Raw genomic sequence first — 12,472 nt, 5'->3', positions numbered from 1 at the left:
TTTTGTTTTTTTTTTTTGCTTCCTTAGGTTCCAAATTGCTGATTTGATTCTTGGCTTCATTCATTGTACTGTTGATTCCCTGCAAATTTTTCTTTATTTCAATTAGGGTATCCTGCATTTCTAACTGGATCTTTTTTATGCTGTTGAGCTCCTCTCTAAGTTCCTTGAGCATCCTGATAACTAGTGTTTTAAACTCTGCATCTGATAGATTGCTTTTCTGCATTTTGTTTAGTTCTTTCTCTGGAGATTGTTCTCTTCTTTTGTTTGGGCCATGTTTGTTTGTCTCCTCATTTTGGTAGCCTCCCTGTGTTTGTTTTTATGTATTAGGTAGAGCTACTATGTCTCCTAGGCTTGAAAGAGTAGCTTAATGTAGTAAGTGTTCTATAGGATCCAGTGGCACAGCTTCCCCTAGTCCCCAAGCTGGGTACTCATGGTACACCCACTGGGTGGGCTGTGTACATCCTCCCTTTGTAGTTAAACGTTGATTGCTGTTGTCATGTCCAAGGTCACCCACTGCCTGTGTCTGTGTGGGGTCACATAGCATGAGCTACAAAGTTATCTGCAAAGTGCTGCTACTTGTGCTGGGCTTGGAGGTGCCCAAGAGGCCAAGCTGTGAAGCAAAGCCATCTGCTGCTTATGCCAGCCTGGGGCCATGTAGTAAGAGGTAGGGGGCTTGCCAAAGCCAGATGCTGCTTTTTGAGAGAATTTAGGAAATTTGAAGCATGGGCCAAGACAAGCCATTCACATGGAAAAGCCACTGAAAACAACTTGGGTGGGCCTGAAAGTTGCATAGGGTAGTGCTTTTGGGACTCACCAGGGTGGGGCAGAGTGAGCCAGGTTGATGGAACCTCAGATATAACAATCTCATGCTGACTCTGTGGGGTTAGGGCTCAGAAAAGGAACAGTGGCCTTTGCCAGCACTTCTGTCTGGGAGAAAGCTCTCCCATAGCTCTCACCCTAATGCCAGACAATTCAGTTCCTTCCCATCTGTCTCTGATGCTTTCCAAGCTGCTGCCCCTACACTGGAGCTCAGAGGGAGGGAGTTTGAGTAAGCCTGTGTTTGGGCCCTTTTAATAGGAAATGCTTGGGATGTGAGCAATTTCTGTCTTCCACAGACTCAATCCCTTCTGGTTTTATAGCCAGAAGTTGTGGAGACTTACCCTCCCAGCACTGGAACTCTGGGCTGGGCAGCCTAGAGTAGGGCTAGGACCCCTTATTCCTGAGATCTCCCTCCTGATTTTTATCCGCCACTCTTGGGTATGGGACCAGTCTGTTCTGCTTCTCCATCCCTCCTACCATTCTCAATATGATTTCTTCTTTAATTCTGTAATTGTAGGACTTCCATTCAGCCAGTCTCTGATGGTTCTAGAGGATGGTTATTCGATAGTTTACTTGTAATTTTGATGTGGTTGTGTGAGGAGGCGAGCCATGTTTGCCTATGCTGCCATCTTTTAGCTTATTAAAAGTAATCAAACATTATTGTCATGTTCATCATCATTCAGATGAAGAAACTGAGGATCAGAAAGATTGTGACTTGCTAAGGATCACAGAGCTAGAAAACTAAATACAGATTTTCTCTTTTCCAGTCTAGTTCTCTTTCCATTATATTTTTCTTCCTTTTATTCATATGTATATGTGCATGCACACACTCTGAAATAATTTTTGGAGTCTAACAATTGTTTCTACAATATTTTAATTTAATTATAGTCACCTATTTTAAATTGGAAACCAAGTCTTTTTGTAGTTATTGCTTTACATATGACTAACAAAGAGTCTGTAGCTTAACCTTTCATGTGCTTTGTTTAGCTCGAGGAAATGAACAACATGCTAACCAAAGATATTGAATTATTAAGAAAAGAAAATGAAGAGCTAACTGATAAAATGAGGAAAGCAGAGGAAGGTATGTAGGGTTTTTTTTTAAATCATTATGTTAAATCAGTTCAGAGAAAATCTTTAGCTGTTTATATTATTTGTTAGGTTTTGGAAATAATTTTCTTTTCATATGTTAATAATCCTGTAGCCTGAAAAATTAACTCAGTGGAACTTAAATGTTCTCACCCCTAAAAACTAAGTAAAGTTATGCATGAGGTTATGGTATGTTAACTCAATAGGGGAGGAGCACATCCTTTCACAATGTGTATACGAGGTGGGCAAAAGTAGGTTAACGTTGTGAGTACGCAAAACAGTTTTTTCTTATATTATTTATTAATTGTTATTTATTTGTATTACAACTGTAAATCTACTTTTTCCCACCCTGTATATCAAATTGTCACATTTATATACTTTAAATATCCTACAGTTTTGTCAATTTAATGAGGTTACTGGAAGTTCCTTTGTAGTATAAACTAATTTGATGATTAAGGACATTGCTGATTTGGAGTGCCAAAATTAAACTAATTAATGTCATGCAACAACATTTTATATAATTTGTTGACAGATTATAAATTGAAGAAAGAGGAGGAGATCAGTAATCTTAAAGCTGCCTATGAAAAGAATATCAATACAGAACGAACTCTTAAAACACAGGTACGTGTGCTCAGCCTTTTCTTTGTATTTGAGTATCATATATCCAAAGTTAATAGTTGCTCTTTATGCACTGTTTTTTAAAACTGAGGATATAAGATTGAAACTTTTCATTGTAACAAATAATATAATAGTCTCTCCTCACTAAGTATGGAACATTTACTCAGGAAATAAGATTTCAACTGAGTTAACAAAGTTAGCTTGTTAGTCGTTTGTAAGAATGTGCTTTAGATTCTTAGTTAAATTAAAAGGGACATTTGAGAGAAAAAGAAACAGTAAAGAATTTTCAAAAGCTCAACCACAATAGCAAAGAAATAGAAATTAAAATGAATTATTTTTTTGACAGTCAAATGGACAGGTTTAAATGTATAAAAATTAGCATTGGCAAGAACACAGAGAAAGTTTATCTATATGCGTTAATAATGAAAAAGTAAAAATAACCCAACCACCCATCAATGTACTATTGATAAGTAACGATACATCTACACAGTGGAATGCAAAGGAGCCATTGAAAATGAATGAAGCAGACTTACATGTAATGATATGGGCACATACACGAATCAATCAATGAATGCATAAATAAGTGGAACAGCAAATCGATGTTGCTGTCTTTCTCCATCTTTTCTAAAATCAAATATTTTTTAAAATTCATTTCTTTTAAAAGATTTTTTTTTAATTTATTCATTTTCAGAGTGGAAGAGAAGGAGAAAGAGAGGGAGAGAAATAACAATGTGTGATTGCCTCTTGGGCACCCCATACTGGGGACCTGGCCTGCCACCCAGGCACATGCCCTGACTCGGAATTGAACCAGTGACCCTTTGGTTCGCAGCCTGTGCTCAATCCATTGAGCTACACCAGCCAGGACTTAATTCATTTGTTTCACTTTGTTTTAAAATTATTTCCTTTCACTTTTTTTTTTAACCCTCACCCAAGGACATTTTTTTCATTGCTTTGAGAGAGAGAGAGAGAGAGAAGAAGAGAGGGAAACATTGTTGCAATAGAGAGAAGCATCGATTGGTTGCCTCTCATATGCCCCTGGACCAGGGATTTTATACACTCAGACTTTGGATTGAACCCACAACCCAGGGATGTGCCCTGCCTGGGTATTGAACCCACAACCTTTCAGTTACAGGACACCACTCTGACCAACAATGTTCCCCCTCTGATGAAGGGAAAAATTTTTTTTAAAGAAAGAAACATATGTGGACACACATGCAGGTCCCTCAGGAAGCCTCTCTTACTTCACCAACTCTCAGTTAGGTACTGCTCCTATTGTATTCTTACATGCCTCTTCCTTGTTACTACTCTACTGTAATGCTTGCTTGTCTGGCTCCTCCATCAGACTAGAATGCTTTGGGAGCATATCTGTATTTACTATCTTTATATCTGGTGCCCAGCAGAGTACCTACATACAATATAGTAAGTGCTGAATGATTGTTGAATGGTAAATGGCTTTGGCAGGCTTGTCTGGTTTTTACATTTGAACAGTGAGATAAGTTAGGAATTGTTGTTACTTACGTACCAGATGTCATGCCTCAACCTTCATTAGGCTATCCTAATTTTCATAGACAAAAGAAAATCCTGCTTCCTAATTTTGAATAACAAATATATTTTTAGTGGAGATTTAAATTAGATAGCTGCACTGTAGTTCTTACTAATAATGTTTTATTTTTTGAACAGGCTGTAAACAAGTTGGCAGAAATAATGAATCGAAAGGATTTTAAAATTGATAGAAAGAAAGCTAATACACAGGATTTGAGGAAGAAAGAAAAGGAAAACCGAAAGCTACAACTGGAACTCAACCAAGAAAGAGAGAAATTCAACCAGATGGTAGTGAAACATCAGAAGGAACTGAATGACATGCAAGCGGTAAGGTTTGTTTGTGTGCACACATAGGGTTATTTTCTTAAATTGTTGTTACTGTGTATACCTATTATCTATTCATCTTACTTAGATTATATTTTTCATATAAAATTGCGTGTTTTGGTTTATACTCTCCATAATTTGATCATTATTACTCTAATATAAACTATGATATTGATAAACTAGAAAGATGCCTTGTTGCCTATTAACCATTTTATCTGAAGTACTTTTTACCCATTAGTATCTGCTCTTTGGTTTCAAACTGAAATTGAGATATAGCTGGTATTATAGTAACTGTGGTTGGAATAGAAGTTTTAGTATATTGGAGATACATTTGGTATATTTGGTGTGTTTATTTTCTTTAATCAGGATTTGCTTTTCTGATATCAAAATATCCAGTTGACTTGGTTATTAATAGCACAAAATTGAGGACATGGTCTTCAATCTTCATCTTAGATCCAAACATTGACTCCATCATTTAAAAACTTTACCACACTGAGAAGCTTTCTGAACCCTTTAAACTATTTCATTTGGAATCCCCCCAAAAAGTATTTCCCATTATTTTAACAACTGTTTATTTTTTGGTTTTTGATGCTATGTTTTTAAAAAACAAAAAAATTAAAAAAACTTTTCAAAGGAGAAAAGGAGCTTATCCAAGCAATGTATTCCTGAGGAAGAGAACTTTTTATAGTTGTATTAAAATCTGTAGTGGTAAAACATTCGTGAGGTTTTCAGTAAATTTATAGTTTTAGCCACTTTAGATTACTTATTCATAGTTCCATTAAATTTTAATTTCTTGATGTTGGAAATTTGTTCTTGACTCTTTATTTTTTCTTGGTGTTGTTAAAAATAGCAATTGGTAGAAGAATGTACACACAGGAATGAGCTTCAGATGCAGTTGGCTAGCAAAGAGAGTGATATCGAGCAATTGCGTGCTAAACTTTTGGACCTTTCGGATTCTACAAGTGTTGCTAGTTTTCCTAGTGCTGATGAAACTGATGGAAACCTTCCAGGTAAGAATATTTCTATTCAATCAGTTTTGCTTATTTCATGGAAGTTAGTGTATATTTCTTTCATTTGGTATTCTACCTCTTGTCATTTTGTCCATAGATCCTTAAGAAGGAATTTATGTTTCTGATAGCCAAAGTCTCTTGATGTTTGTATACTTAGTGCATTTTATGGAATGAAATTAGTCACAAGCAGTCTTAGGCTATTAGAACAGATCTGAGAGGCTCTTCCTGAATAGGGATCTGAAGAACTCTCTGAACCTATTTTGAGCAGCCTAACTCCATGGTGAAAGTTAAAGCTGCTGCAACACCTCTCACTATTTAAAAAAACGTGTATATTTCACAAGTAGCAGCTCTTCAATGTTTTATGTATTTTTTTGTGCTAAAACTAAGAACAGCACTTAATCAGAACCACAGCAGCTCTGTATAGAGTGTACCTCATGTAGTAGTGATAAACTTCAATCAGACTTTAAATTTTAATTTTAGAGAAATAGATAAAAAGGGTTGGCAGGTGCAGACAAATGTGCAGGGAATCAAGTAAAGGCAAAAGTTAGTGGCTAGGATTTCAGGCTTTTTTTTCTGTGTCTTCTTTTCTCCAGTGGAGAATCATTTAAAAAATAAACATAGCTTCATTTTGGGGTTAATTGTAGTGCAAAGTGTAGTACACATCTTTTTAACAGAATTGAGTAATACATAGTACAGGTTCAAATAACAAATGAAGTAAAGAGGTTATATATGTATTATATATGTATTTTTGTATTAAAACATGCATTACAAATTTTAAAGGCATATATACACATTCAATGTAAGATGCATTCTTAGTTTGGGTTTTGGAAGTTTTGTTTTACATAGTCATAAATTTGAAAATACATTTTAATTAGTATATTTCCTGAATAATGCATGAATCAAGAGAGATTTATGAAGGTTCAATATTATGAGGATTTTATTATATTACTTGATATTAGAAACTTGATGAATTACTTTAAAAATTTTTACATTATCTTCTTGGCCCCAAGGAAGTAGGACTCAAAGAAGAAAGTGATTTGTATACCATATAATCCCTGCCCTCATTCTTCAGTGACTTTGCTCAAAATCAGGTATCTAGGAAGAATAGGGCAGGGAATGAATATTTCTTATGCCAATGGCCAAGGAATTTCTTCTGTTTTCTCAATTGTGGCTCTTTAAAACCTCATGCCTGGCCCTGGCCAGTGTGGCTCAGTTGATTGGAACATCCTTCTGTAACCAAAGGATTGTGGATTCAATTCTTCGTCAGGGCACATTACCTACGTTACCAGTTCGATCCCTGGTCCCAGCATATACGGGAGGCAATCAATAAATATTTCTCTCTCACATCGATGTTTCTGGCTCTCCCTTCCTCTCTTTCTTCTTCCCTCTTTAAAAGCAAAGAAAAAATGTCCTCAGGTAAGGATTAAAAAAACCCTTTTTTTTAATAAATAAAACCTGCCTGCTGAGAAACTTGTATGTGCATATTATCAGAGGATCACTTTGGATTTAAAAGGAACCTTTAGTTTGAGTTGTTTGAACATCTTCCTGAAGTTGGACTTATTCATTAGTAAGAGTTGACTTTTAGAGGTGTTTGGCTACATTCTTTCAATTGTTAAACTAATAATTTAGTGTAGGTTAAATATCCTGACCAGCTTTTTCTGTCTTTATTCCATTCACTTAACTTTAACTTTGTTTATAATGTCTTATTGTGCCTTGGTTTTCTTTGTATTAAGTTAAACATTTCAGAGACTAATCTATGTAGAAGATTTGAATTGAAAGATGAGTTCGGGGAACCTCTAAAAAGTGGAAGGTGATGAGTTTTATTTTCCATCCTGGTTTGTTCAGGAGGCTAACCTCAAATGATTTGATTGGTGGACTTAGGAATCCATTTAGATTTCAGAATTCCGATCTAATAAATCCACTTTGGAGTCAGTCAGGAGAGATTTTAAAATGTTTCTACTGGTTCCATGTTGAGTATATTACTTAACATAGCTGTGTATGTCCAGAGATTTTTTTTTTAAATGTTTTCAAAGTCCAACTGGATGAGGGAAAATATTAAAAGTATTAGTGTTCATTCTCCATTGCTATAAAAAGGAAATCAGTTAAAGGACCTGTTTCCATATTACTATGTTCTTAGTCTTAAAACTTACAAAGATCTCTGCAATGTTATACTGTTGATTTTCATATTGGAGGTAGAAATTATTGGATAATCTTTATCAATGTTATTTTACCTCTCTCTGTGTCATTTTGCTAGTAAACTGAAAATTTGTATTAGATCTATCATTTACTAGATTCCCTAAAAATGGGCCCTTGCAAATAAAGTTTAAGGTTTGCAGTCATACCTAGGAAGAATTATTAAAGGATTTTTACTTTATTCTTAATTTGAGAGAGTTATATACAGTTCAGGTAACTGAAAGATATTTCAAAAGTAATGACTAATGATTAGTAAATGAATTTAAACTACAGACTAAAAATGAGAGAACTTTAAATAGCATATGTTTACTCAATATTTCAAGGCCTTTTGAGATATGGATCATATTTTTAGTTCAATGTGGTGTTTTTTTACTACTTAGTTGGGTAGATGAACTGATAAATGACTTTGATTATTTCTCTTAGATTTCATCATTTAATATAAAAAGTCTCATTTAATTATCTTATGTACTAGAGCTCAGTTTCTGTAATCTTAGTGGATATTTTATCATTAACTAGGTTAAATCTCTCCTCTAAGTTTCCCAACTCTGAAAAGCTTAGGAAAAAATTGTTACTTCTTCTCTGGCATATAACCCTTTAGTTCTTAAAATTACTTGCATTCTTTTATTTCTTTTAGTCTTTTCATCCTTTTGGCTTTGTGGCAGGTTCTGGCCTAGCACACGGTGTAAATATAAGATCACCCTTAGGGTTAAGGTTTGCCTCTTGCCTAGATGACAAAAAGACTAATGTAATAAATGTCTCTCCTTCTGTCTTCTTTTTCCTTCTTTTGTAACTATTGACCTAAGAATATAAAAGTGTATGAAGCATTAGGAGAAACACTTGGGATCAACATTCCATTAATATTCATTTTCTCCTATTGATTAGCTTCATCATTCTCTTTCTATACAGCTTTATCTAAAGCTGTGCAATTTAAACCTGTAAGTGGTAGATTTGTTTATGTGTTTCCAAGTATTTGAGTATATGAGAGTTTGTGACTTTGTCCAACTATAACCAGTGATTTGAAGGTGTAATCAGTGCATCTGACTTCTTAAGCGTTGATTGATTTCATTTTCTTCTTTATATCACCTCTGAATGTAATTAAAATATGTTGGAGTGGTTCTCTAGTTCTGTTTCTTAAGCAGATATGGTTTATCCAGGTAAACTTTGGTAAGTAAACTTAGCTTTGATGTTTAAATTGGTTATATTAAATATTGATTTACATGTAGTTAGCCTTTCTATCTCTTATTTGGGTAAAGGAGTCAATTGCTGATAATATACACCTAATTTTTTTGTAAGTTAAATTTGCTCTACAAATACAGAAAATGTGGGGCCAAGTAGTCTTTGTACTTCTATAACATGTTATTAATGATAACCTAGATTTAGAAGTCATCAATATTTCTTATTGTGGAGAAGCTGATTTCAGCATTTCTGATGTAAAAGATGAAATGTACTGCATTATATTTTCAGATTGCCACTTACATAGCAAGTGGTCATGATTTTAAAGGTCTTTCTATATTTAGAAAAATAATAATTTAACTTGCATCTAAGACAGAAGTAGAGGAAACAGAGGAGAAGCTAGTATATATTTTTTATTTTTTATTGCTAAGCTTAGTTCAGCTGTTTCTCTGAAAATAATTCACCAGAAGGAAAAATTAAAATTCTCTTCCATAACATTATTGTTTTTAATTGGCAAAAAAAAAAAAAAAACCTACATATCCTCCACATCTTTCATTGAATTCTATATTTCTTCGTTTAGGTTATAACAAATATAAAATTGGGCTTATATGGTTCATAAAATGCCTTTGGTATATAAAATTTCTATAGGAACAATAAAATGACAGTCAAAATCATAACATTGTATAATAATTCATTGAAAATATAGCCCTGGCTGGTGTGGGTCAGTGGATTGAATGCTGGCCTGCGAACCGAAAGGTTGCTGGTTCGATTCCCAGTCAGAGCACATGCCTGGGTTGCGGGCCAGTGCCCCATTTGGGGGCATGTGAGAGGCATCCAGTCAATGTATCTCTCACACATTAATGCTCCTCTCCCTCTCTTTCTCCCCCCCATCCCTTCTCTCTAAAAAAAAGGTAAATAAATCTTTTTAAAAAGAAAATACATTAAAGAAAACATAGGTTAATCTAAATCCAGAACCAGAAAGCATAAATATTTTTGGCATTTATTCTCATAGAGAAATAACTGGGGGGCGGAGTATTTTGGCATGTACAATTTTGTGTAAATGTCAAGATTTCAATAGATTTCATGTCTTTTATTTTCAGTGAGGAATTATCTGATATTAAATAGATTTAGGAGTAAGAGGTTCTGTTTTTGGCACACTGGAGGGAAATTTTCCTAGCAATAACTTCTTTGCTTTTATAAGAATATTCGTGAATGATCACCTACCTTCTGCATGTTATTTAATATAAAACTGCCCTTTGGTTGTTAATTTATAACCATTATTTATAGAGGTGACTTTATTTGGCTATTTTTTAAAAAGCCTAATTGCAAAATAATCAACAGATAGTTATCAGATATTTCTTCTGTGTGTCAGATGCAATGGGTTATATAAAAAAGTGTCAGGATATGATCCCTGCACTCTCAGAACTTACTGAGGAACTACTTAAAGCAGGGATGTCAAACTCATTTTCACCAGGGTCCACATCAGCCTTGCGGTTGCCTTCAAAGGGCTGAAATAATTTTAGGACTCTATAAATGTAACTAGTCCTTAACTGTTAAGGAGTTGAAATTACATTCGGTCCTTTGAAGGCAACCGCAAGGCTGATGTGGCCCCTGGTGAAAATGAGTTTGACACCTCTGACCTAAAGAAACAAAATAATTATTGAGGTTAATTATTAAAAAACAGCACCTAAGAAAAAAACTGAGGGAAGGATGGGATCATGTTGAAATGAAGCTTCTCATTATTTCCTTCACTTTAACAAGTACAATTTAGGTGAAAGGGAATAACAAAAGCAAATGACATAAATAAGTACATGGAAGAGCTGGAACAAGAACATGACCCCCAATTCAATTATCTGCAAAGCTTGTTAAAGGACAGACCAGCTACCCTGGCTGGTGTGGCTGTTAATTGGAGCATCCTCCGATAAACGAAAAGGTCATGGTTTTGATTCCCTCTTATGGCACATGCCTGGGTTTCGAATTCAGTCCCGGTGAAGCTCATAGGAAGGGCAACTGATTGATGTTTCTCTCTCTCTCTCTCTCTCTCTCTCTCTCTCTCTCCCCCCCCTTTCTCCTCCCCCCTTCCCCTCTCTAAAAGTCAGTAAGCATATCCTTAAATGAGGATTTAAAAAAAAAAAAAAAAGGACAGAACAGCATTGTGCTCTAGAAACATAAGCTGAGATATTAGCTGCCTGGGCAAAACCTAGACCTTTGACACTTGCTAATAGAGTACCCTTAGGCAAGTCAGTTCGCCTTGCCATAAGCCTCAGTCTCTTCATTGTAAATGGAAGATGATAATAGAACCTATTCTGTCCTATATTTCTAGGAATATTATACTCTGTAATCATGGGATTATACAATTTTTTAGATGAGATATCACTTGTAAAAAGAAATGTTCAGTAAGTGTTATCATTAATACTTTTACTGTAAGCCTGAGCTGTTTTACAAATTTTATGTGGAGAAAGGCAAAAATTATATTCTGATTAGATCATGATATGAGCCATAATATATCACATTATAGTAGTGTATTTAAATTTGGTTACTTTTCCAACCTTTTGTGTTTCAAATATAAAATATACACAGACAAGTGAATACTCTTCTCTAATCTGATATAAAGTAACCATTTCTAATGGAATCATTTTTTCTTCTGAGTATTTCTAATTAACATTAATAAATAATATTTAAACAGTAGTAATAATTACTATAAAATATTTTGATAGAATTAGTAAAGGAATTACTGGTATGTACAGACTGGTGCAAATATTAATGGCTGACCAATGAATTCTGTGTTCTTTTGCTGTTTATTAAATTCTGGTACCACAATTAGTTAAAAGGCTTTACACCTCTTTAGTTTAATAAAAATTGTAATTGGACTTAACACTGGAATTAAGTACTCCATCAACTAATTTTGGACAGTTTTATTGACGTGGTTATGGGTGTTTTACCAAAAAGTTTATCAGAATATTGTACTGAGAAAACATGTAAAATGCTTGTCTCTTATTCTTTATATCTAGTTGATTCTACCTGCATTCCTAATTTATTTATCTTCTATTCTTATCTTCTGTGAGTAATAGGATACTTCTGTACTTTTGCTTGCTCTTTCTTGTGTAAATCATGGCTCTGATTTGTTCCACTTGCTGCATATTTTTTTTTGCTAAGTATTTTTATATGAATGTTAAATGATATTTAATTAAAGTCTTCTGTATCATTTTCCATTTAAGCTGTAGTCCATTCCAGTCTTGCCTGGCTCTTAAGGGTATTGTTGTTATTTCATACTTTCATAACTGAGTACTAAACGTTAATTTTATGGGAAAAGTGGCTTGGAATTTTTTTCTGCAATCTTTGTATGGCCATTAAAGTTGATTTGTGTGATTGAAGCATGGAAGAGCAAAGTATAGCACTTATTTATTTAGCTGTGTTAAAATGCCTGTTGCTGCATGCCTCAGACAACTTATAATAGCTTTTCCTTTTGTTACAATTTAAGACTAAATACTATATATTCTTTTTCTCCTAGAGTCAAGAATTGAAGGTTGGCTTTCAATACCAAATAGAGGAAATATCAAACGATATGGCTGGAAGAAACAGGTACCATATGCCTCATTGTTTTGTAATTGATATTTTGTTAATGTATTTACTTCTAGAGCTTAACACTTGTATTAACTGCTCTATTATTAGCATTAATTTTAGATTTATATAATATAATTTAGACG

At 34.3% G+C, this 12,472-nt stretch overlaps 1 protein-coding gene across 2 annotated transcripts in view; it reads left to right on the top strand.

Annotated features, from left to right (window-relative positions):
- The window catches only part of ROCK1 (Rho associated coiled-coil containing protein kinase 1), a 151,698-nt gene that overhangs the window by 130,357 nt on the left and 8,869 nt on the right, over nt 1-12,472 (top strand). For both annotated transcript variants that reach the window (XM_024580571.4, XM_024580572.4), the window contains exons 24-28: nt 1,807-1,900; nt 2,438-2,526; nt 4,204-4,392; nt 5,240-5,399; nt 12,277-12,347. In XM_024580571.4, coding sequence (XP_024436339.2) covers nt 1,807-1,900; nt 2,438-2,526; nt 4,204-4,392; nt 5,240-5,399; nt 12,277-12,347 — 603 coding nt within the window. The remainder of the gene's footprint in view (nt 1-1,806; nt 1,901-2,437; nt 2,527-4,203; nt 4,393-5,239; nt 5,400-12,276; nt 12,348-12,472) is intronic.

This window comes from Desmodus rotundus, chromosome 10 (assembly GCF_022682495.2).
Source record: "Desmodus rotundus isolate HL8 chromosome 10, HLdesRot8A.1, whole genome shotgun sequence".
Lineage (NCBI taxonomy): Eukaryota > Metazoa > Chordata > Mammalia > Chiroptera > Phyllostomidae > Desmodus > Desmodus rotundus.
The sequence above is the reverse complement of the archived record's forward strand: the minus strand, read 5'-3'. Positions and strand labels throughout refer to the sequence as shown.